Source organism: Malaya genurostris, chromosome 3 (genome assembly GCF_030247185.1).
Source record: "Malaya genurostris strain Urasoe2022 chromosome 3, Malgen_1.1, whole genome shotgun sequence".
Classification (NCBI taxonomy): domain Eukaryota; kingdom Metazoa; phylum Arthropoda; class Insecta; order Diptera; family Culicidae; genus Malaya; species Malaya genurostris.
In genome coordinates this window covers 88,932,589-88,959,469 of record NC_080572.1, presented here as the reverse complement: position 1 = coordinate 88,959,469, position 26,881 = coordinate 88,932,589, and the positions used below count along the sequence as shown (strand labels likewise).

Below are 26,881 nucleotides of genomic sequence, written 5' to 3'. Positions count from 1 at the left end.
GAAATTTTAAAACAACGCGGAAAGCTCTTTACTTTTGCTTTGGTTTTTCGCGCAAGGACGACGATTTTGAGGTAGTCAGGCGCTTATCTTCAACTGAACGTTATAAAAGGGGAACCGTGGTCGAAAATCGATCATTACTTCTTGTGCGTTGGATGGAAGCAGACGTCGGAGCGAGAAGACGTATTCAAATAGCGGCATCGGAGAGCGCACCTTCTGCGTGGTTAAAATCTCAAACGCTCAGGTCGTAGTTCTCATTTGCCTTCCGGTCGTCAAGGCGAGAAGACGCATCAAACCAGTTTCGCATCATTTGGCACTGCAAGCGGATGTGTTGCAGTTTGTACGCAAAGCTAGTTACAACTCAAACAAGAGCGATTGCATCATACAACAGAGCTGCTGGTCGTTTGCATTGGAGAGAAAGAAAACAAGAAACGAAAAGTGGACAACATTATATAAAATCAGCCGTTCTAATGGCTCTAAATGTTATCTAAAAAACTATTAAGATTACTTCTTTGCTAATCGAAGGTAGAAATCATCAGTTTAGTGAAAATCCAAAATAATTTGATTTGCTTCGTGCACTTTTCGCTGTGCAAAAATCGTTCGAGATAACTGTTCCGAACTGTGCTAAATATCGTACACGGAAAGAAATCCGTTACTGCTGTTATGATTAGAAAATCATGAAACCAATCATTTTAACTTATCATGAAATCATGAGCAATAACTTTTCTCCCATGAAAATTATTCATGGTTCGAAAATGCGTTACTTTAAGAATGAATTTCTTTCAAGGCTCGTAACTCTAATTTTCTACCCGGATATCACTTTGAGCCCTCGGCCTCAAGTGATGTGATAGATTAATAGATTAATGGTAAAATAAAAAGCAAACATTGAAAAGCAAGACCTACTGAAAATGTTTACTTGGTTCTGAAGCATGTTATTTAACAATCGTGTTGTTTTACCAACCGGCTGATAGAGAATTAAACATAACATAAAAATAAAGATATTGAACCGAAAATTGACATCATAAGAGACTAAGCACGGCTATGCTTTTAATTTGACAAACATCAATGTAAGATTTTGTTCGAATGTATTCTTACATATTTGATGTGACCGTTGTTGCTAGAATAATATCCCGAGAGCTAGCGTTTAATTCGATTGTGAATTTGGAACACCATCTAACGAAAATCAGAAAAATATTTAGTTCAACCACTTTGATTAATTTGTTTCATAGATATAACAACACAAGCTGTATTGATTCACCTAAATATTATAAATAAGACGATTTTTTTTTGCAAGAATTCGACATAGAGTTTCGTTCTTAAGAGGTTTGTTTCACACGTGTTTTTTCATGCAGTTCGTTGAGGTGTTTAAATTCTAAAACACAAAATCAAAACTGAAGTAATGAACGCAAGTAAACACGTTGTCTCTTGCGTCGTCGGTTTTCAAAAACAGAATATTTTCATTTTAAAAGAAGTTCGTCGTGCTTTTCACTTAATTTATATTGCAAAAATGACCATCGTTGCAAAAATCACACATAACGCCTGAATTTATGTTGCAAAAATTACCATCGTAGCAGAAACACGCCTGGAGTTATACCCAACAACTTCAAGTGCATTACGTTTAAATTTCATCGTAATCAGTCCGAATGGATCATGATCCGAGAAATTTTAATCATGGTGTATTATCATAACATGAAAATATATGTATTATTTTCCCCAAATCATGACTCGTTTTGCTCATTTCAAGAATCGGAATTTTGCCCGTGTAGAGAATTCCACAATTTGGTCCTTCTAAAAGGCAGAAATGAATCCTGTACAGCATCTTGATAGTTTCTTCCAAAGAAATATGCAAATCCGAAATGAGATAATCGACGTCAAAAATCGTTTAAAATTTTAGTAGTGAAAAGGAGGAAAGTTTCGCAATTCACACAATCGATCAACTATCAATTCGAATTCGAAAGTGTAAAGAAATCGTGTCAGTTTAATTCGTATTCACGACATCCAGTTATGTCTCTGACATTACATACCCGTACTTTTTGCTTTCGATTTAGAGCTTTTAACCGTTGAAACGAACAAAACGATAGCAAATTAAGTAATCGAAATATACGAACAGCACAACATCAAATTGAGTTTTCTTTTTGATCTCACACTCTACTCGGGTAGCACTCTCACTACAAAACACACACTTGCCACACCTGAGCAATTTCAGGAATGAGTAGACGAAAAAGTGACAAAATCAGAATCGACCTTCTCCGATTTGGATGAAACTTTGCACATGGCTTCAGTATGACAAACCATAAGTTTTGAATTGAATAAGTATGTATTTTTGCATTCCACCAAAATTGCCTTTTTCGAATCGTTGTAACTCGGAAACCGTTAATTGTATAAAAATGACGTTCAGAAAGAAGTTGTAGGGAATCGAATGGGCACTCTAAAAAAATATACTCTGAAAAATAAATTTAATTTTTTTCTCAACAATTACAAAATAATCTGAAAAAGTTAAATAAAAATAATCAGGGTTTTAATATTTTTTGATAATTTTTATTTTAAAGCTGTTATTAAAACCTGCAAATTGGTGCCTATCCCATCCGTGACTTTTGAAAAATGAAGAAGTTAAGAACAATTTACAGATATATTCGAAATTTCAAGTTCTTGAACTAACGATGATACAAACAGTAGAACTAACGTAACTACGTCAAAACGAATAAACACATGCAGAATCAAAGAATTGTGCCAGTTGACTACCTACTGTTTACAACCAACGTACGTACCGGCGAATTGCTTACCTAAATTCTACCTGTTTCACATATAAATAGCTATGCATCGTAGAACAGATATCAGTTTAATACAAATCTCTTTCGAAACAGCTACAATACTACAATATGGTTTTCTCAAAGTGTTGTAAACCTTTTACTGGTTTTGTGTGTTCCGGAAAATTGTTCCAATTAACAGAAACCATTCCCTACAACTTCTTCCTGGACGTCATTTTTATACGATGAACGGTTTCCGAATTACAACGAGAAGAACTTGGTCATTTGCATGCACCCGTAAACTGTTTTAGCTGTAACTTCTACATTTTCTAAATAAAAATAATTAATTTTTTTAAAATAAAAATTATCAAAAAAAATTATAATCTTGATATTTTTTATTTAACTTTTTCGGAATATTTTGTAAATGTTGAGAAAAAAAAATCAAAATTTTGTTCAGAGTATATTTTTTTAGAGTGCCCAATCGATTCCCTACAACTTCTTCCTGAACGCCATTTTTGTACAATTACCGGTTTCCGAGTTACAACGACTTGAAAAAGGCAATTTTTGTAAAACACAAAAATACATACGCCCTTTTTACAAATCAGTCGTGAGTCGGATTGACGTCTCCATCGGTTTAAAATTTATGGTTTGCCATACTGAAGCCATGTGCAAAGTTTCATCCAAATCGGAGAAGGTCGAGTCTGATGATCTGCTAAGCATTTCTGGAATACACTCACCTATACTATCACTCGAAATAACTGATTCAACAATGATTATGCAGTACGTAGCTGTTGTTGTAATTCTTCCTGTTCATCTGCACTTCACTTAATTTGTTCGACGATTTGTTGCTAAGTGCCTTATAATCCTAATTATAAACGTAAACATAATTCCATAACAATCTAATTACAGGGTCCGGCACTCGAAGTGTAACCAATTAAAAAGGCCATAAATTCAGTTTGGAAAATTACTTTTACTTAATTCAAAGTACAAAATGTGTAAAAATAATACAAAATTCAGAATCAATTCACTTTTGCTCGATATGACCACCTTTTGCCTTGACTATGGCCTTGAGACGGTCAAAAAACGAATCGCAAGCTGCCCGAATGTGACTTGCAGGTATTTTGACCCACTCGCGGACAATAACTTTTTTCAGCGCCTCCTGACTGGTGTATCTTTTAGTTCGGACTTTGCACTCCAAAATGGCCCAAAGAGAATAATCAATTGAATTCACATCTGGTGAATTCGAAAGCCATTGTGTGGACGTGATGAAGTTCGGAACGTTGTTTTTCAGCCATTCTTGGTTCACTCGAGCTTTGTGAGACGGTGCCGAGTCCTGCTGAAACGTCCATGGTCTGCCACCGAAATGTTTGTCTGCCCACGGCTTCAAAGCAACCTCCAGAATACTTTCCCGATAATATGTCGCATTTACCTTGACGCCAGGCTCGATGAAAACGATTGGAGAGCGCCCATCTGCGGTTACAGCGGCCCAAACCATTATCTGTTGCTGGTGCTGCCTCCTGGTGGCCAATCGATGACTCAAATTCTCGTATGAACGGTCGGTCAAGTAAACCCTATCGTTTTGAGAGTTTACGAATTGCTCAATTGGAAAAATTTTCTCGTCAGAAAATACAATGTTCTGAAATTGATCCTTCGCTCTCTCAAGTCTAACTTGTTGCTACTTCAGTGTGAGATCATGCGCCTTTTGGATCTTGTAAGGCTTGACCTTCAGATCATTTTGCAGTTTGCGGCGGATGCTACGGTCGGATATTTTCAGTTCTTTTGCCATTTGATTGGCACTTCGTCGAGGATTTCGTTCAAGTCGCTTCTTCACTTTTTGAACCATCTCACGTGACGTTGCAGTCTTTTGATGACCACCTCCATGACGTTTTGCGATGCTACCAGTATTATTGTAACGAGTTATAGTGCGATAAACAAAAACTTTATTCACTTTAAGGTGTTTGAGCTCACGAACAATCGCTGGTTGTGATTTTCCATCTAAATATAAAGCAATCACACTATTACGTTTTAAATCCATCACTGATTTTTTTTTCGCGTTCACTTTTGGCAAAATGCTTTCTTGCGCTTGTAAACAATACAACTCCGAACTGTCATTTAGCAAATTTCTAGAGAGCTGATGCTCGTGCGTCAGCTGCGCGAGCGATCTGAAGTTGGTTACACTTCGAGTGCCGGACCCTGTATACTCTGACTGACCAGATCGCAGTAAACTAGTAACTGTCTTCATCTCGAACAAATCGAAAGAACTAAAGCAGTCAGGAAAAAGTTTGATATGGTCACCAAATTTTCGTAGATCAAAAAGAAATTCTTTAGTTTAGTGAATTAAATTTGAAGTGATGGCTTACTCTTCCCAGAGATTATTTCTTCATGTTCCGTTTAAAAACGAACAACCTCCGCTACCGGATCAAAAACATAGCCATTGTGAACTGAAAACCTATGAATCATGCACCGATGTGCGGGCTTGGACCCGTGATCCTCTGCTCATGTCACAATTCATGATAGAGGTGGTGCACAAGTCACGTTTTCAGAGAATGATGTTACGGGTGAGCAATATCTGAGTATAGTTTTGTAAAAATTTTCTCTAACAGTAGTTTCAGCCGGTTGGTGACTACGAATTAACCCGGGAGTATTTGCTGCAATTGAGCACTATTGAGCTGACAGATTACGTTTTGAGCATTATGAATGAACTAAAAAAAGTTAAATCCAATGTGCGCGATTTGACAGAAAGTCGCCATGATCTCGAGCATCAACTGGCTTCGGTTCAACAAATTGCGGAAGAGTGTTTTCAAGAGCGAGAGGAGGTAATTCTTATTCAGGAGCAATCGACAGCTGACCTGGAAGAAACTATTCGTGATTTGAAGTGCAAAGCCCATTGCTATGATCGTGTTGTCCAAGAAAATCAGTGCCTTCGAAGTGAATTACAAACTTTACAAGAAATCGGCTCTTCTAAGACTGAGCAGAAGCTTGACGACGGTGCTTGTGGTGATACAGAGGCGTCAACCTGCGTGGAACTCAAAGCAGAGCTGTGCATCCATAGGCAACATTACGTGGAAATGCAGCATCAAAAACGAACTCTAATGGAGCAGCTGCGAAGGGCTCATATCGGACAGGATCAAATATTCAAATTGAAAAATAAGCTGATTGATGAAAAACAACAAAAAGAAAAACTTCAAGAGCAATTGGACAACGCATTGGTAGAGCAATGTACATCGAATTGAAGCAGGGTTGGTTCAACAGTTTTGTCTTTTGTTTGCAGATTAAAAGCGATCGACAAGAATTGGAACTGAAAAGGATGTCTGCTTATATTGCTATGTGTAATCACAGACTGGAGCGTATAGAGTCCGATAAAAAACGACCCGTACATATGCTAACCGAATCAAGCAGTGAAAAATCATTTGAAAGTGAGGGAAGTGAGGAACTTAACCCATAGAAAATAATTAATCATAATCATATAAACCAAAAGGTACTATCCAAAATTAAACCGGAAGTTTTATCGTATTCGTTCACCTCACTGATACAAAAGCTTTAAAAACCGATCGTCACACTAGATGAAAAAAATGAACATTTATTGAAAACTGTTTGAAAATAAGTACTTTCGGAACGGATTTCACAAAATGGTATTGCAGAATGACATTTGAAAGCATTTTAAAATCCAAGATGGCATTCTTCATTCCGGTCTGTGTTTTTTCCATAAATACGTTTATTTCTTAGAGCTATTTACAGAGGTTTTTCTTCGCCGTAGCATCACTTCTACATAGAATTCTTATCCTAATATAAAACTAATATAGTCACAACGATTTGAGTTTAATAAAACATATTATTCTTATTTTTTAAATATCATATTAGGTATTTCGTTATTTATTCTTAAATCTACTTAAGAGCATTATTTGAACGAACTGATTAACTGCTATAAATTATAAAATAAGCTGAAATTTATACATTTTGTTGTTGATTTCGAAACCTATTTTTAGTTTGTTTTCATCAGGACATCATTTTTATTAAAATGTTGCTATTGGATGAACTAATGAACGCACTAGGAGTCAGAACTAACCCTCAAAAGGGTCAATTATTAAATTGAAACTTCAATTGTCTTTATGAAATGATAATAAAGTTTCATGTAAGAAAGGTCACGACAAGCAAGAATGTCTCGAAGTGGGACATTGGATAGTCTACCTTGGCTACGCAAGGAATTTGATATTTGAGATCTGACATCACGATACTCTACGCATGTCCAAACGACATGATCAATATCGCGATAGCCTTCGCCACAAGCACAATCTCGGAAAGTCCAATTCGAAGAAGGTGTGCATCTAACGTGTAGTGATTGGACATGAGTCTGGACATCACACGAATGCAATCCCTACTCACATCCAGTCCTCTGAACAATGCCTTTGTCGATATTTTAGGAATAATTGAGTGCATCCACCGACCCAGATCATCTTTATCCCAAGAAGCTTGCCAGCTGGCAAGTGTTCTTTGGCGAGACGCGCTATAGAATTCGTTGAAAGCAATCGGTCGCTCATAAATTTCACCTTCAATAGCACCACGTTTGGCAAAACTATCGGCTCTTTCATTGCCTGGAATGGAGCAATGAGCCGGGACCCAAACTATTGTGATTTGATAATTATTATTCAATATGACGTTCAGGCACTGTTTTATTTTGCCAAAAAAAACGATACTGAATTCGCTCCAGTTTGATAATATGAGAGGCATTTTGTTATCAGAAACCTGATGTGTCCTCCCCACGTGCATTTGGAATCAAACCACACCCCGAGGTATTTGAAAGTCAAAACCTGTTGGATCATTCTTCCCATCAAATGAAGCTGAAGCTGCGCGGGATCATGCTTTCTTGGAAAGACGACTGTTTCCTCCGCAGTGAATTCGATACCCAGATGAACAACCCAAACGGACAAGTTATCTAAGGTATCTTGTAATGGTTTTTGCAGATCAATAGCTTTGGGTCCAGTAACTGAAACCACGCCATCATCTGCCAACTGTCTTAGTGTACATGGGGTTACTAGACAGCTGTCAATGTCATTCACGTACAACTTATAGAGGAGCGGACCGAGGCATGAGCCTTGCGGTAGACCCATGTAACTAGCTCTGAATGTTGGCAAATCGCCATGTGAAAAATGCATGCACTTCTCTGACCAAATGTTGTGCAAACAATTATTTATAACCGCTGGGAGGCTATGTTGGTGGAGTATGTCTGAAAGAACATCAATGGAAACTGAATCAAATGCTCCTTTAATGTCTAAAAACGAGGCTGGCTTTTATCGTATCAAAGAACGCTCTCTAGCAACTCTTCGCACGATTCAATCAGTGCCATCAAAGACAGACGGATATCATCGCAGCAACAAAAACCGGCATTGTTCATTTAACATAGAATGGACACCAGTGCGATAACGAATTTCTCTCGATGAGCTATCTGAGAATCAAAAGGTTAGCACACTGCTTTGGGGATTATCTCTGAAGCAACAAACGGTCGCTTATTCTCGTTTCGCGATCCGATTCTACATGGGCAGTTGATAATAGCGATAAAATCATTTTACTATTGCTACTTATTCTAACTATGTGCAGATAATCTTTGTATAAGTTGTGTCTATGAAAATGTATGTGAATGCTCCACCCAAGGGTTTTGAAATATTGCAACCTAGTATGAGCATCATCAAGTCGTTTTCGAACAATTTTGTGATGCAGAACAACATTGCAATGGGTCCATGTGAGTTGTGATTGGAAGCTGGTTTCCCCGGCTTTTGAATGGCGATAACTTTCACTTGCCTCCAGTCAAGTGGAACAATATTTTGCTCAAGAAACTTGTTGAACAATTTCAACAAACGTCTTTTTGCGAGGTCGGGCAGAAGTTGAATTTAATTCTATCCAATCCAGGAGCGTTATTGTTACAAGACATGAGTGCTATGGAAAATTCCATCATTGAAAAGGGGCTATCAATGGTATCATTATTTGGAGGACACTCCCGAATAATGCTTTGCGTAGGAACAGAGTCTGGGCAAACTTTCCTAGCAAAATCAAATATCCCTCGCTTCGAGTATTCCTCACTCTCTTTTCTTACGTTACGATTTCTCATTCGTCTGGCCGTATTTCAAATAGTGCTCATTGAGGTTTCTCTAGACAAACTTTCGACAAAATGTCTCCAATAGCTACATTTCTCGACTCGAAGTATGCTCTTGTACTAAAACCATCAATTTTTCAAAATTCTGAGGAGTGCCTCCTTCTCGTTTTGAAAACGTCTTACAAGCATTTCGTTTCGTGTGGTAAACATCTGAGCATTCTTTGTCGCACCAAGGGTTTGGAGGCCTTTTGTTAGTCATCGGACCAAGAAATCGTTTTGGCTTGTTCTGCGGCCTCCAGAATCGAACAAACGAGGATGTCATATTCTTCCAGCAGGGACTCCCCCATCCTCTTTCATTGAATTTAAGACACTTGAAAAATTACTTTGGTATTTAATCCAATCAATATTTTTTGTCAAATCATTTGGAATATTAATTTAATTAGCAATGTATTTGTTACTGCTAATTGAAATGATGATTGGTAAATGATCGCTACCGTGTAAATCAGGAAATATTTTCCAGGTGCAATATAGTCGAATTGAAGTCGAACAAAGAGATAAATCTAATGCACTTGGACGTGCAGGAGGTTTTGGGATCCGTGTCACCGTCATGCTAAAATTGTTGTAGATGATCTGCTATAATTGTAAACGGAACCCCACATAATTCCGTGCGAATTGAAATTTCATTAGGCTGTCGCTGTCCAACTTGTGCTCTTGGAGGAATGTTAATCGAAGCTATACAAATGTCTTTTCTTTTAATGTTTATTTGGCAAGCAACAACCTTCTGTACTAGGAGTAGAAGGAGTGTTTAATTTATAAAAGAAATAACATTTCTTAATTCCTAAAAGCACTCCACCATACGGAGAGTCTCTATCGAGACGTATAATGTTGCAGTTATTAAAATTTAATGCTATGTTTGATGTAAGCCATGTTCCGCACAAAGCAAATACATCACATTTTTGACTATGCAATTAAACGTTAAATGAATCAAGTTTCGGCATGATGCTTCGACAATTCCACTGCAGGACAGTGATTGAATCATTTGCGGCGGATGATAGAATAATTATCAAATGATACAAAACCTGAGAGAATTGGCGTTTAACTGCTTCAAAAAAGTTCTAGCTATTGGGAGGAATGCCGTTTTGATGGTCTTTAGTGGTTCAGCTGCGTATTGAATGCTGCGAAAATCCATTCTACAATTTCTGAAAACTTCAGTAATCCTGTTGGTGAATGTGAAACGGAGCCCACTGTCTTTTCTTGGTATGTTTGTGGATTGATTTGTGATTTTGACAATCCAGGAGATACAGTTTTTACTTTTGAATTTGGCTTTTTAGATTTAACACGGGGATTTTTTTTAACTTCGGATTTATTGAACACAATTTAAGATGTGAACTAAAGATTTGGGTTCTGGAACAAAATTTTAAATCCAGAACTCTGTTTCAGTATTTACTTCCTGAATTCAGTTTCAGAATTTAATTCCTGCATTCAGAAAAGATTACATGGTTTTAAACCCAGGAGCTCAATATTATTAGATTTTAAAATCTTTCGATGAATATTTGAAAGACTGAACAGCTTCTATATAAAATTATAAAATTTTACTCCTCCCGATTGAAACATTCCGCACTCTTCACTGCTATTTTTTTTGACCATTGAAAATTCTACTATCCAATGGAATAAGTTATAGCTAGCCTCATGTCCATTCAGAAATGAAACAAAAACACGATGCACGAATCCGGTCCGATGGCGGACATTTGTATGCGCGTTGACGTGTGCCGCATGATAAGACGTCATTAAATAAACCCGAGAAATATATCAGCTGCGGTAACATGTCCACTTCCGCAGTGGAAAATTTGCCACATTCAACCAGCGGATTTATGCAGCTATCAGACCGTTTGGTAGGAAGCCAAACGTTGGTACCGCTGTGACCAATTGACAGTATGCCTGTTGAAAGTGAAACAATCTCCATTTGATCGACAAATTGTTTGTACGGTTTCAGCGAAGGACATTCGCCAGGGACAGAACTTTTTTCTCACGTATAGCGTGACTTAAGCAATAGCAATTTTCCACTCGTATATTCATTGTGAACAGCTACAGTTTCAACTGTTCTTGTCACACGTACTGCCGAGCGTTTGGCATTTTTTCCTCTATTCACAAAAGTAACAGGCCGGTTGCCCAAACGTTTATGAACAACCTTGCCACAACTTAACGTGTTTCGGTAAAAATAATTAAGATTAATCACGTAGTTCCCTAAAGTAATGATTCGGTAAGTTTCTCGCAGCTTTGCATAGCGAATTCAAGACATATTCAAATGAACATGATTAATGATTTAGGCTCACCAGTTAATGAAAAAAATGTTTTTTTTCTTTCACTTCTCCCCTCCCGACAGCGACGAGTTTAACGAGACTGGAAAATCGAAATGTTGTGCCTGTTGTGCGCCCTGTTGGACCAAAACGTGCCTTCCGTTCAAGCGGTGCTTCAGCTGTAGCTCGTGCTGCGGCAAAAGAAAAACGGCCGGAACCGGTGACCAGAGCAAACAGCAGTCAAAGTCAAAACCGGACACCAAACCGAAAGCTTCCTGCTGGAAGGGTCTCAACTGCTGTCGCAGTTGTCGTCGTTCGAAAACATCTCCGGCGGAAGCACAACCGGCGGCCACTCCGAAGAAATCCTGTTGGCAGTCGTTGAACTGTTGCGCCAGCTGCCGTCGGAACAAGTCCCGGGAATTAGTGGTAAGTCGGATTAGGTTCCGAATTTGAAATCGGTCGGTAGTTTGAGTAAATGAATTCGTTTTTAGCCTCGTTCATCAATCGACAGTGACCCCGCAGAGAAACCCTCCCGATGTAGATCCTGTTGGAGTAAATTGTTGTGCTGTAGTCGATTCCGCAAGGGGCGTGATCAGATGCAACGTCAAAAGATGGAACCCGAACCGGTTGAGATGGAAACCGTCAAGTGTTGTTTCTGCTTCAAACGAAAACGGCCCAAGTTGCAGCCAAAGCCAACAAAAAAGAAGGTGCCGGTTAAGTCCAGGTGAGTTCGAATGCGATTGGCACATTGTCGCAAAGCTGATTTACCGGTAGCGACACCTGCCAATTAAAAATGGAACCAAGAAAAGGAGGATTCTTTCAGTAGTTTTCATATCGGCAGTAGTGATTTGCAACATTTTTATCGTTTATTCAATAGTACTAAATAGAAAAATAAAAGCACACTCGCAGTAGAGGAAAATCGATTTCAAAGTGATTACTACTACTACTACTACTACTACTTTTTCTAGTGTAAACTACGATTAAACATGGAAAATCTTCAGAAATGTTTGAAATTGGGTAAGGTTAGGATTGTTCGGATCAACATTTTTTTAAACAGAAATCAGTGTAATGTTGATTTCTCGAGTACTAGAATGTATAGCGATCGAGTACTATTTATTTTGGATACTTTATTTGTTATTTCCAGGAATTTGAAAAATGGTATCAAACCAAGTTTAATGCTCTATTCTGAATAAACGGTAGATTTCGCACAATGAACTAAGATCAACACTACCACCTCAGAGTAGAAACGTTTTCAACTTCTACTATGATTTTTCAAATATACTTGCCCGTTTTTATAAGAAATCGTTGAAAAGGTGAACTAATTAGAAATTTTCCTACCGATTTGACAGCTCTTGCTGAAAGTATCATCTCTAAACAAGCAGCGCTTCTACATTTCAGTTTTGCGACAATATGCCAATAAACAAAACGTTATTGTTTTTTCTTCTTTTTTTCTATAAGCTTCAACTGCATGAGTTGCTGTATCATGTGTTGCCCTAAAAAGGGTGACAGCAACAGCCGGAGAACTAGCATTTTTAGCAAGAAGCAGAGCATAGCCCCAACGATACCACCGGAAGTAAGAGGAATTGCTTTGGATATATTTTCTACACGGGTGCGCTAACGAATGTAATTCTCGTTGCAGGATCTACGACCGAAAATCGACATGTCACTCGTCGAGCATTCCTCGATGATGCGTGCGGCAATTCCGGTGCTACCGATCTGCTTGGCTTACTTTTGTTTGGTACGTTAAATAATAACTTTGAATTTGTTTAGATACACCGAAACCTCCATTTACGAACTAAATGGGGATTCGTAAATCCAGGTAAAGACTGTCCCAGAAAGTATGGACGCAACAAAAAACCGCTGCCATTTCCCAAAGGTTCAGAATCTGTCAATTTTTATGGCTGCTTCCTGTTGTTTACACTCTTCTCCTACCACTTGTGCAGTTGTTTATTCGTTTACATTAGTTTGTTTCGAAATGCGTCGACTTTCAGCAGAACAACGTCGAAAAATTGTGTACAAATGGTGCATAGAACGCGAACAGTCACTGAGAAAGATAGCAAAAATGGAAGGAGTAAGTGAAAAATCCGTGCGAAATGCAATCAGAAAGTTCGGTGAGGATAACACTATTAAGAATAAACCGAAAACGGGTCGAAAAAAACGTCCTGCTAACCCTCAGTTGGATAAACGTATACTGAAGGGGTTCGAGCAAAAGAAGAAGGTTTCAGTTCGGGATGTGGCCAATAAAGTGGGCACTTCGAAGTCAAATGTTCTTCGTGCTAAAGAACGTTTGAATCTTCGAACCTATAAGAAGCAGAAACAACCAAAACGTAGTTCGAAACAAGAAGCATCGATCAGGCCGAGGGTTCGAAAGCTGTACAATACGATTCTTGCTGGAAATTTGAACTGCATAATCATGGACGACGAAACCTACGTGAAACTCGATTACAAATCCTTGCCGGGACCACAATATTATACGGTGCGAGAAGGGCAAGTGTTAATCGATTGAAGTAGAAAAATTTGGTAAGAAAGCTATGGTCTGGCAAGCAATTTGTAGCTGCGGTAAGATTTCGAAACCCTTCATCACCACTGCTTCAATGAACAGCGAAATATACATCAAGGAATATTTACAAAAACGACTTCTACCCATGATGCGAAGCCACAAGTCATCTGGCCCTGATCTTGCTTCTTTGAATATCTTCACTTGTGAATTATTTACAGCGAAATCAAAGTGCGTCTATACTTTCTGGGACAGTCTTTAGTTGGCAAAAAAAAGTTTACGTTATTTGGGATGTCCTTCGTAGAAATAGTGTTGTTTTATTAAAACATCCAATTGTATGGCTATTGTAAAGCTGTGAAGAGTACGTGCAAGAAAAAGATTGTTTCAAAATCCAATATGGCGACTTCCGATTTATTGATATTCCTTAAAAACCCTTACAATTTTGGTATTTTCGGACCAGGTTTGATGAGTAGAAGTCGGAAAACAATGTTTGAGGTAGTTTTAAAATTCAAGATGGCGACCTCCGGTTTATCTTGAATTTCCGAACGAACACAAACATAAAACAAAACTTTTTCTTTTTTAACGACTAAGTTTAGTAGTCAATATTTCTTTTTTCTTTTTGCGATATTCTCCTAACCAGAGACCATTTTGTTTGTAGAAACAGACAATGAAAATTATAGAATGATAGTACTCAAGGGAGAGCAAGGATGTGAATATATAGAACGGAAAGGTGAGACGTGACAGAGGGTCATTAAGCAAGCAGCAGGCATTGTTCAGATGCCTAAGCCTAACTCCTCTGGTAGAAGGTAAAAGTTAAGTTACTATAAGATTTCTGCTTGCTTAATGACCCTCTGTCACGTCTCACCTTTCCGTTCTATATATTCACATCCTTGCTCTTCCTTGAGTACTATCATTGTATAATTTTCATTGTCTGTTTCTACAAAAAATGGTCTCTGGTTAGGAGAATATTGCAAAATAAAAAAAAATAACACAAAACACAACAAACTAATGCAATCGACGATGTTTTATATAAAATATTTTACTATTTTTTTATAAAACCTCGTCAGAAAAACTTATTTTGTCAAAACAAACGCAAGTTTTGCTAGTAAACAAAACTTTGACGCGAACGGAGTGCATTCGTGACCGACACGCACGCCTGCTACGATCGAGCTACCGAATGATTAAATTGTGACAATATCGCCATTCTTTGCTAGATTTATTATGGTGGCCCATGAAAAAAATTCCGGAAATGAAAACCGCTGCTAGCGTGCAGAGCGATTTCTACTTCGCGTTACGATTCAGACGGTGCGTCTCCTTTCGTTACCATCACCGGAATGTCAGCGTCCGCCAAAACTAGTTTAATACTTTCTTTACCGTGACGTTCGCATCAGGCGGCCATTAAGACGTTCCATGAAGGTAAAATTGTCTGTACATGATTCCATAAGAATGCATTCAACTGATTTCGACGGTTACGGTGACGGAACTGACTCCGACAGAAGGTAACGGACCGTATGAATCTACTGGATATACTGAAAGTTGAAGCTAGAGATGGTCGGGTATAGAAATTCTTATACCCGAACCTGACCCGTACCCGAGTGATCAGCAAAAAAAAATTATCCGTACCCGACCCGTGCCCGATTAAAAATTTAAAAAATTACCCGTACCCGATCAATAATAAATAAAAATTACCCGTACCCGACCCGTACCCGAAAAAAAATATAAAAATTTACCCGTACCCGACCCGTACCCGATTAAAAATTATCTGTACCCGTACCCGACCCGAATGAGTAGTAAAAATTTTATCAAAATTCAGTATGGAAAAAATAAAGTGTTTTAGATATCGAGCCGTATCAGGCTCTAGTTGGTAAGAAAAATACATTAAAGTGCTTGTTTTCTTTTAAACATATAAATACACTGTGAAGCATGAATAATGTAATGTAACTTTTTTTTAAATATGCAAAAAAAAACAAACGGTTCATTCGAATTCAAAATTTATTTTTTCATATTAAAGTACAATCCTTCCGGGTAACTGTGCAATATAATTTCATTCAAATGGCTGCCTTGGCTGGCCTTGCAGTACGCCATACGGTCGGTCCAGCTTTTTAATACATTTTCGATTGTATGCAGCTTTATTTCAGCTATGGATGCACGAATGTTATCCTTCAAGGCTTGAATTGTCTCTGATTTGTCCACATAACACTTATCTTTGACAGCCGCTCAAAGATAATAGTCTAACGGCGTCAAATCACAGCTCCGAGGCAGCCAAACGACATCCGAATTTCGACTGATAATTCGATCTTCGAAGACTTTGCACAGATGATCGATCGTAGCGTTGGCTGTGTGGCACGAAGCGCCGTCTTGTTGGAACCAAAAGGTGGCCAAGTCTTCCTCTTCCAGTAACGGGAAGAACCAATCGCTAATGATGACGCGGTACCGCTCGCCATTGACCGTGGCGAAAGAAAAATGACCCAATGATGCCGCCAGACAAAAATCCGCACCAAACCGTCACTCTCTGAGATCGGCTTCTCCATATTTACCCAAAATGTCGTAATACCCGTTGTATTCAATTTTGGGTAGGTATGGTTTTTACGAAACAGTGCGACTTTTGATCCAATTCTTTAGAACCACAAGTAAGCGTGCTCATTATCTTGACACACAAATAAAAATTCACATTCGAATCACTTGAAAAATCACGTAAAATAGTTCCAAATGTTGAATTGAATATTATAAGTGACGAAAATGAATGTTATGCGAACATCCCCTAAAATGAATAGTGTGTTATCAGTTCGTTTACGTGAATTGACCAAAGAATCAAACAATGTACGTGTATTCCCGGTGTGAAAAATTCAATTTTGAACATGGTGAACAGTGAGTCCTTCAAGTGTAAGTAGTTTGAACATTCGTAGGAAATTTTGTTGGTTACAACTTTTTACTACAAAGCAAAATGAATTATGATTTTGATTTGAATTAATCTGTCAACTATGCTCGTTTTGTAAGCCTCACAAACCCACACCCACGATGTTATCGGTAGCTGGTGGTTTTTACAGCCATTGAACCGGTGGAACCCTCAACGAGTGAACACGGTGAAAATTTGAGTATTTCGCGAGAAAAGATTTTCACCCGTACTTTTGCGACTCCACGTTGTCACGCATCGAGATTTTCACCCGTACTTTTGCGACTCCACGTTGTCACGCATCGAGATTTTCACTTGTAGTCCAGTGAAAAGAAACGAAAATTAACTGGCAATATAGCCCAACTTGCTGTGCCATCAATCGGTGTCAATTCAAGTGAGGTGACACCACCCAGAAGTGCAGAATAAGAAGAACTTCTATGAAGATTTCCTGAAATAAATGTTCATGTTTTTATGGTAAGAATCCTAATGATTTTTATGAAAATTTTGAAAATCTCCAACCAATATTTAAAACAACAGTTTTCTGGTATCTGAATGTGATATGAGTACTACACTACATTTTATATACTGCCCATACTTGCATATCAGTCCCCTTATGGGAAATCGGCATGAATGAAAAAAAGACGATCAAAAGTTTATTTCCGAATTTTTTTATTTATTGTACTCCCTAATGCAATGCATAGGACGCTGGTCTTACAAGCCAGCAGTCGTATGTTCGAGCCCCGACCTGGAAGGATTCTTAGTGTCAGTAGGATCCATAGTACTAGCCATGCAATGATTCTGTATGCTAAGAATCGGCTGTGAAGTCTGTTGAAACAGAAAGGCCAAATTCCACGAAAGGAATGTAATGCCAAGACTTTGCTTTGCTCTCTAATGCTAAATCTTGGTATTATTACATGAAATATCGGTAATACACCTTTGCTGTTCCAATATTGCAACAAATGAAATTATTGAAATTTTGCACTGAATGGGACTGATATGCGGGTACTTTAGCATATGGGACACAGAAATGAGTTGATATTTTTTTATATTTTACTGAACAAACCCTCAACTTTCATTGCAATTTCTGAGAGTATATTGAGGAAAGACTCCATTCCTCAAGCTAACTCAAAATTGGCGAAAATCGATATGAGACTGATATGCGAGTATGGGCAGTACATGAATCAAATAATTTTTACTGGATTGTGCATTAAAGCTTTAAAATGGCAGTCCATTAAAACCTACGTGAAAAGTAGATTCCGACCGCAACATCATGGAGCTAAGGCAGTGTGTCTTATTAAATATGTTATAAACAAAGTTGGGCGGGAAATATTCACATAACTTTTCACGTAACTATGATTGATCTTTTTTTTAAATGAAGAAAAAAATGTTTTTTTCTGGAAAAAGATGCCAGTTGACAGGTCTGGTCCTAGGCGCGAATGTCAAAACCCCTTGAATCAAATTGATTATTTTTCGGAAGAACTGTTTTGCAATGAGAAAATCTCGTTAACGTGTAAACATATTTATGTGTATAAATGGTCGGGTAAACGATCCGAAAAAAAAATTTACCCGTACCCGACCCGTACCCGTGTGAGCAGTAAATTTTTTTACCCGTACCCGACGGGTACGGGTACGGGTCGGGTTTCGGGTAAAATACCCGATACCCGACCATCTCTAGTTGAAGCGCGTGAAATGTTTCGAACTGCCCTTACGATTGTGATTAGAGATGCCAGATATTTTCATAGAAAATCTGTATTCTTTGCATAAAAAATCTGTATTAATCTGTATTAACTAATAAAATGAAATTCTTATAACAAAATGATGCTAAAAGATGTTATTCCAATAGATTGTGGTTGTAGGATGGTAGATTCAATCAGTCATCGCCGCACTCACAAGAACATTCAACGACGAAGTTTTATAGTTTTTTTCATCCACAACAATTGAATTGTTATTTCATATATTTATCTGGTTTGAATTGGTGACTTTATAATATGACATGGAATTTCAACGCTCAATATGCAACGTCAAGTCGGTTCATACAACTCTGAGTTTGACAGTAAAGTTTCATGATGCCATTACTTCCTTGAATAAAGTACTGTCTCTGAGCGTATATTTTTCCAATAAATCATCTTTTCAGTTAGTTTTCCATTCGTTTGGCTTTTCCAATATATGTTTCCACTCAGTCATCGAAAAAAAATGAATATCATTTCAAATTGGTTTCAAATTATAATATGAATGGATTTCACAGATTTTCATATTAATTTGTGATTTGTCCGTTGATTGATAGACTTTTATATCGTCACTGGAATCAAATACTAAAAGATAGCTTTTTTCCTTTTTTAACGACTAAGTATAGTAGTCAATATTTCTTTTTCCTTTTTATGCGATGTTCACCTAACCATAGGCCATTTTTGTAGAAACAGAAAATGAAAATTATAGAAAGATAGTACTCAAGGGAGAGCAAGGATGTGAATATATAGAACGGAAAGGTGAGTGGGGGTGACAGAGGGTCATTTAAGCAAGCGGAAATCTTCTAGTGACTTAACTTTTACCTTCTACCGACTCCTCAATATAACTAACCATGGGACGAGTAGGGAGTTCTTTAAATTAGTTCAAAAAATTTCTAGTTTGCAAAGATGCTTATAACAACAACATGGCCGCCTAACTGAGGACTGGGGGACGAGTAAAGCGTGATGGGTTAGTCGATGCCTTTCATGCAGCCCATCTGGGTTCGATCCCCAACCCCGCACATGGGGTCAGATAGCTTTTCTGGCCCGAAGAGGCGAATGATCTTAAGATTAAAATCTCTATAAGTGAAACAAAAATCTACAAGGATCAGCCCCATGGGGTTGTTCGAGCCATTGCACAGTGGTCCCAATCATGTCAAAACACGCGTTTTTGCCTTTCTCATATAGAAAGGTTAACATATTCAATCACTATGAAAACCGACTTTTGAACCGAGGTCCGGAGGGCCGAGTGTCATATACCATTCGACTCAGTTCGTCGAGTACGCAAAATGTCTGTGTGTGTATGTGCGTATGTGTGTATGTAACGTTTTTTGCATCAACTTTTCTCGGAGATGGCTGAACCGATTTTCACAAACTTAGATTCAAATGAAAGGTCTTATAGTCCCATACAAAATTCCTGAATATCATTTGGATCCGACTTCTGGTTCTGGAATTATGGGGTAAAATGCGCAAAAAATTGTGAAAATAAGTGCACCAACTTTTCTCAGAGATGGCTGAACCGATTTTCACAAACTTAGATTCAAATGAAAGGTCTTGAGGTCCCATAAAAAATCCTGAATATTATTCGGATCCGACTTCCGGTTCGGGAGTTATGGGGTAAAATGTGCAAATAAAAGAAAATATATGTTCTAACTTTTCTCATAGATGGCGCGACCGATTTTCACAAAGATAGATTCAAATGAAAGGTCCTGTGGTTCCAATTTTAGAATTTTCTGATGTTCTACAATTATATTTTAATTAGCAAAATACATATTTTTCTCAAAGACTGCATATTTTTAAATTTGCTAACTAAAAAGTTTTTGAGCAATTTAATTACAAAATATTACATATTCAAGTATCAATATCTCGAGGATGTGGAAATATACGGAACCAATTTCAACAAAGTTTAAAAGTATGGTCGAAACACTATTAGAAAAATTAGTAGTCACAACATAAATTCACTTAAATTTATACGAAAAGACACTTTTAAAAAAGCATGTGATATGATCGCATATGATCGCATATGATTCGTATGCTGGATAGTAGTTGGCTCCATTGTTACACGGAAAGAAATCCGTTACTGCTGTTATGATTAGAAAATCATTTTAACTTATCATGAAATCAGGGGCAATAACTCTTCTCCCACGAAAATTAATCATGGTTCGAAAATGCGTTACTTGAAGAATGCATTTCTTTCAAAGCTCGTAACTCTAATTTTCTACCCGGATATCACTTTGAACCCTCTGCCTCTGTGATGTGATAGATTAATAGATTAATGGTAAAGCAAAAAGCAGACATTGAAAAGCAAGAGCTATTGAAAATGTTTACTTGATCCTGAAGCATGTTATTTAAAAATCGTGTTGTTTTACCCACCGGCTGATAGAGAATTAAACATAACATAAAAATAAAGATAATGAACCGAAAATTGACTTCATAAGAGACTAAGCACGGCTACGCTTTCATTTGACAAACATCAATTACATATTTGACGTGATCGTTGTTACTAGAATAATATTCCGAGAGCTAGCATTTAATTCGATTGTGAATTTGGAACACCATCTAACGAAAATCAGAAAAATATGTTTTTCAACCACTTTGATTAATTTGTTTCATATATATATATAACAACACAAACTGTATTGATGCACCTGAATATTATGAATAAGATGATTTTTTTGCAAGAATTCGACATAGAGTTTCCTTTTAAGAGGCTTGATTCACTCGTGTTTTCTCATGCAGTTCGTTTAAGTGTTTAAATTCTGAAACATGAAATCAAAACTGAAGTAATGAACGCACGTAAACACGTTATCTCTTGCGTCGTCGTTTTTCAAAAACAGAATATTTTCATTTTAAAAGAAGTTCGTCGTGCTTTTCACTGATTTTATATTGCAAAAATGACCATCGTTGCAAAAATTACACGTAACGCCTGAATTTATGTTGCAAAAATTACCATCGTCGTAGAAACACGCCTGAAGTTATACCCAACAACTTCGAGTGCGTTACGTGTAAATTTCATCGAAATCAGTCCGAATGGATCATGATCCGAGAAATTTTAATCATGGTGTATAATCATAACATGAAAATATATTATTTTCCCCCAAATCATGACTTGTTTTGGCTCATTTCTAGAATCGGAATTTTGCCCGTGTAGGTATGAGATGGAGCCGACTTAATGTTTGTTAAAATAATATTTGTCAAAAAAAAGATATCATTCATAACCCATATCATCTTTTCAAATAAAATCTGACCGCTCACTTCACTCTTTCAGGTTTTGAATATTGTGATACCCGGAACGGGAACCATTCTGTCCGGAGGTCTATGTTTGTGTATCGGAAAGCCACGCTTTTCTCAGCACGACTCGATCAAGGGCCGCATCGGTTCGTTCATCATCAACTGCATCGTAGGGGTGTCCCAGTGTTTCACCATTATCTTCTGCGTCGTCGGTTGGGGCTGGGCAATCTGGTGGGGTACGATCATGCTTCGCTTAGCTAGTAAGTATCAGTTGCCTTTGAAATCCTTTCGAGCCAATGATCCAAAAAAATTTCCTTTTCTTTCAGAACAACATCAAAAGATATTGGAAATGGAAGCCGAACAGGAGGCGGCCGAAGAACAGACGACACTTTCGCAGCGAACGGGTGCCTCCAACCCACCGGTGGCGATGGTGTCCCAGAGCAATCGACGGGACGTTGAAACGGGTCGATAGGTTTGTTGGGCTCGTCTGCTATACTGTACACACCAAACAGCACAACTCCTGGCTGCTAATGTTGCAACAAGCGATCAACACTTTTCCGCACGAACCACTTCAACTCATGGCGACCCGTGTAGGCCAATTTCCCCCGTTTTTAGACCCGATCTTTTTGTAGCGATCCTTTCGATGTTTGGTCGTACCGGTCAGGATCTGTACGGAAGCAGAGCTTCGAGTCGTTTTTACTATGTACTTTCTACTATATACTGTTAAACTACTCCAAACAAACGGACTAACGTTGCAAAGGGAAGAATAAAGTAATGACTTTTCACATTTTACAATATTACACTGAAGTCTATTGGTTTGAATTAACTCATCCGATATTCCATCATTTATTATCATTTTCATTGCGATTTTTTTTATATAAAACTACATTATATCTTAGGCTCATTCATATTTTTTATGAGAAAAATATAGATACAACTCTGAATGGTTTTTGAAAATAGATGATCTTTGTTTATGTCTCGCAATTCATTTGCAGGCTAAAATGATTACATTAGTTTTTTTATCAGCTTTGATTCCAAATACGTTTATTAGTATGATTACATTTCGAATGCTAAATTGTTCATAATTTTACTAATCATTCAAATTGTTTGTCACGCGTGAATTCTGTGCCCATAATGCATTATATACAGGCCCGTACCCAGCATTTCGTTTCAGGAGGGATCCTCAGATGGAAAAATAATGTTACTGAAGATTGCTTAAGTAGATAATTTCTGATGCGCCATTTACTGGTGTTTTAACCAGACACCTTAAACTTTTACACTGTCATTATTACGAATTTAAATTAAATTTGTGACTGTGACTGTGACCGTGAGAAGGTTATTGTAGTACATTTCTTAACATTTACTGTCATGTCATTTCAGTCCCACATGTCTAAGACCTTCTAAATTCCCATTTCTAGAGCACACAAATCCTCAAGACTTGTGATAGATTGTAAGAAGTGGTCCGAGATAGTTCCCTTACTTCGATTCGTGGAGAACGGAAAGCATCTTCTCAATTTGTAGGTCATATTAGTTGATGGCCCTACAAACATACTTTATCTGTATAGGTTGCGGTATCAGGTGCCGGAAGTAGCAGTCTAAAATTTCCTAAACGAAATTCACATCGATTTCTCAGAGATGACTTGAGGTTTGGGAACAGATAACAGTTCGAGGAGGCCAAATCAGGTGAAGTTGGAGTTGGAGCACTAAACTGCTGATCACTTTAGTACTACAAAAGTATACTATGAAAATCCCAGAAAACCGGTATCATGATCTTTCCGACCTATTGAGCCTCCCTTCCAGGCACTCGTGCCGCTTTGAAACAGGACTTCTGTTCATTAGCGGGTAACCATTCTGTTCTCTGACGTACATATAATAATCGCCCTTATTCTGAATAACGGCGTATTGGTTTTTCGATCGAATATGGTTTGGTCGAATCCTAGCTACCTTTGATTTTGCTAGCGTTATTGGGAATACGAATGAAATACGATCAAAAATACGGAATACGTCGTTACTCAGAATAAGGGTGAATGTATTCAGCCTAACATGTACTCGAAGTGCACTTGCGCTCGTCTTTTTAGTCCTAAAAAAGTATGTGCGAGATCCATCGGTAGGATATCTTTCTCATTTGCAGAATCTTGCCTAACTATGGCAAGCTCGCACACTTTCTCTTTCCAGCCATTCAGTACAACTAAGTGTCTTGTTATTATTGTCGTTTATTTTTCCCCGTATTTAATTTCCATTTTATTTAGTTTTGACTCTGTTCGCTTCGTATTAAACTTTTTTTTATTTCTGTTTCTGATTTCGGGAGGGGTCAGGACCAATATCTGCACAAATAAACATTTCATGACAGCAGTACCAGGAAACCAAGATTTCGGTTTAAACTGAATGATTTAGTTCAAGTTGTTTACACTTTCTCCGCACTTTCCAGCAACGTTGCCAGGTGCACCGATTTTGTGAAATTTATACCAAATTATTCATTGTTCATGCATAAAATAACGATTCTCGGAGATGGCTTGTGTTGGAATAGATTCAAATACAGATGTAGTATAGAAATATTTTTGTGATTGATACAGATTATTGAAGAAATGGCGTGGTAACTCTGCCCTCAAGCACTGAGAACATTTCCTACATTGTCTCAAAGACAGACTGAGTTTCTGGGTGCTTGGTCAATCCGAATCGGATTATTGAAAGTGACATTGTAAAGGTCATTGAATTTTCGTTCACTTTATGAATGTGTTCCGTTAAAAGGTGCCAGGTCGGCAGATTTGTCTGTAAATCTGCAAATTTCGTATATAGTGCTGCAGACATTGTTTGTTACAGACTTTTTTGCAAACTTTCGAAAATCGACTTTTTCGCAGACTTTAGTCGAAATTTACAGACTTTTGAAATTGACGCGACGTCTTTTACTTGCCATTTTAGTTTAGCGTATCATACTTTCTAGAGAAATTATCACATTGTCGCAAAGCTGAAATACCGGTAGCGACACCTGCCAATGACAAATGGAACCATATCGGCAGTAGTGATTTGCAACATTTTTATCGTTTATTCAATAGTACAAATAGGGGTAGATGGGGTAAGGAAATGTTTCTATATCTTTACTATAGAGAATAACACGGAAGAGTTTCATGCATGACTATCTTCCGTTATCATTATTTCTCAAAATTACGTACAAATACCTTAAACCCTTAAAAAATTTCTATTGAAATATATATGCGGGCATGACGCGCGATCGTGAAAAACATGAAAAATATACAATTTAAATTACGCAAAGTGCGATTATCTGAACATAGAGGCAGGATGATCTTGAACAACGGGTAAACATCCATAAAAAAAAAACGGATTAAAGGTCATGACAACCATAGGGCAATATGCACCCTCATATAGCTTCTACTTCTTATTTAAAGAAAGCTTTAGAATTTTCGTTGACGAAATATGGAAGATTGTTCACTATTATTCATTAAATTGATAACTTATGGATAATTTTTGTAAGCGACTACTTGAGCATTTTGTCTCACACAATTCGGGCCATTTTGCCCTAAAAAATATGAGACGATAAATTTGACGATTTTTCTATAAAATTGCAAATAAATCGTCTGTATTAGAACGAATTTTAGAAATCCAAATGATTGGCAAAGAAGTTCACTGGTTATATAATTAAAATCGTCTTCCTCACCCTAGAAAATTACTATGAAATGAACATAAAAATTACTTATAACAGAGACATAATTGGTTTTTCATAATTTTTTCAGATATGATTGAACCATCGCTACCAAAGTTTTATAGTAATCTGTTGTTATGGCGGACTTTCAGTTTCATTAAAATTTCAGTGAAAAAGATTAGTAACTTTTGAGAAAAGCAAAAGCTGCATTATGCCTCGGGGTGCGTTTTACCCCATCTTCCCCAAGATATCAGCAATAAAAATACACTCGGAGTAGAAAAAAATCGATTTCAAAAAGATTACTACTACTTTTTTTAATGTAAACTACGATTGAACATGGAAAATCTTCAGAAATGTGTGAAATTGGGTAAGGTTAGGTTTTTTCGGACCAACATTTTTTTAAACAGAAACCAGTGTAATGTTAATTTCTCGAGTACTAGAATGTTTAGTGATCGAGTACTATTTATTTTGGATGTTTTATTTACTATTCCCGGGCATTTGAAAAATGATATTGAACCAAGTATAATGCTCAATTCTAAATAAACGGTAGTTTTCGCACAATGAATTAAGATCAACACTACCACCTCAGAGTAAAAACTTTTTCTTCAACTTCTACTATGATTTTTCAAATGAATTTGCCCGTTTTTATCAGAAATCGTTGAAAGGGTGTAGTAATTGGAAATTTTCCTACCGTTTTGACAGCTATTACTGAATGTATCATCTCTAAACAAGCAGCGCCTCTACATTTCAGTTTTGCGACAATATGCCAATTGAAGCCTGCAGATATTTTTTCGGATTTACTAACTTTTGCAACCCTGTCTTAAGATATTTGAAATTTTTTTACCTGGCATGTCTGGTAAAAAGTGAGGCTAGGACTTCCGGTGAATCTCTCAACGGGTGAGTGCAGTGAAAATTCGAGTATTTGGCAAGAAAGAAAGAATTTTTAACCGCACTTTGGCGACTCGACGTAGTCACACTGTGAGATTTTCGCTTGTAGTCCAGTGAAAAGAAAGTCCATTGGACTATTAACGAAAATTAACTGGCAGTATAGCATAAGTTGCAGTGCCATCAATCGGCGTCATCTCAAGTGAGGTGACACCAACCAGAAAGAAGAAATAGAAAAGTGAGGCTACACGGAAAATAAAAACTACCTTCTATTTGATTTCTTTTTACTTAATTTTGAGTTCTTTTGAATCTTTTCTTTCATTCGCTCTTTCCATTGTTGTCAACATACAAAGAGCAAAACCACCTAACAGCGAGAATTTCGATCAATAAGCTAAAATTAAGTTAACCGTATCAACCTGAAATCAAATCAATTCGACTCAATTGTAGCGTAAATATAACTTACCATATAACTCATCTTTAATCAATTTTTTTTTCACGTGCCTTACGGAAACCACCTAGACCCACTTTACCTAAATTTAAGTTATTTGAACGGAACCCTCAAAATTGGGTGAAATGTACTAAAATTGGGTTGTTTTACGGTTCCGTGTAGTAACGTCATTTTAGCTGTTTTTCAAAGAAGGGCGAATCTTACAAAAGTAAACAAATCGAGTTTCTCTCTCCTACGAATAAATGTCATTTGTATACGTAAGTTTCGCCCTACGTGTGCCATGCCAACAAACAGGGCGATACTTCAATTGCTAGTAAGGAAGGGCGAAACTATTTATATGGTTTCCGAAGTTTTCACTACTGGAAATAGTAAATGGGATGATAAAATTATCCGTCGATTTGTCTTAGTCACGGAAA

General features: G+C 37.4%; 2 protein-coding genes across 2 annotated transcripts in view; both read left to right on the top strand.

Annotated features, from left to right (window-relative positions):
- Positions 1 to 22,921, top strand: part of LOC131439405 (protein stum) — a 215,749-nt gene extending 192,828 nt beyond the window's left edge. The window contains exons 5-10 of the mRNA XM_058610367.1: positions 11,216 to 11,555; positions 11,621 to 11,853; positions 12,588 to 12,702; positions 12,769 to 12,867; positions 21,512 to 21,734; positions 21,801 to 22,921. Of these exons, the coding sequence (XP_058466350.1) occupies positions 11,216 to 11,555; positions 11,621 to 11,853; positions 12,588 to 12,702; positions 12,769 to 12,867; positions 21,512 to 21,734; positions 21,801 to 21,946 (1,156 nt within the window). The 3' untranslated portion in view covers positions 21,947 to 22,921. The remainder of the gene's footprint in view (positions 1 to 11,215; positions 11,556 to 11,620; positions 11,854 to 12,587; positions 12,703 to 12,768; positions 12,868 to 21,511; positions 21,735 to 21,800) is intronic.
- LOC131439408 (uncharacterized) lies at positions 4,982 to 6,384 on the top strand. The gene is made up of 3 exons (XM_058610371.1): positions 4,982 to 5,302; positions 5,357 to 5,953; positions 6,016 to 6,384. Exons 1-3 carry the CDS (start codon positions 5,096 to 5,098, stop codon positions 6,187 to 6,189), a joined length of 978 nt encoding a protein of 325 aa, XP_058466354.1. The 5' UTR covers positions 4,982 to 5,095; the 3' UTR covers positions 6,190 to 6,384.
- Positions 22,922 to 26,881: the final 3,960 nt, after the last annotated feature.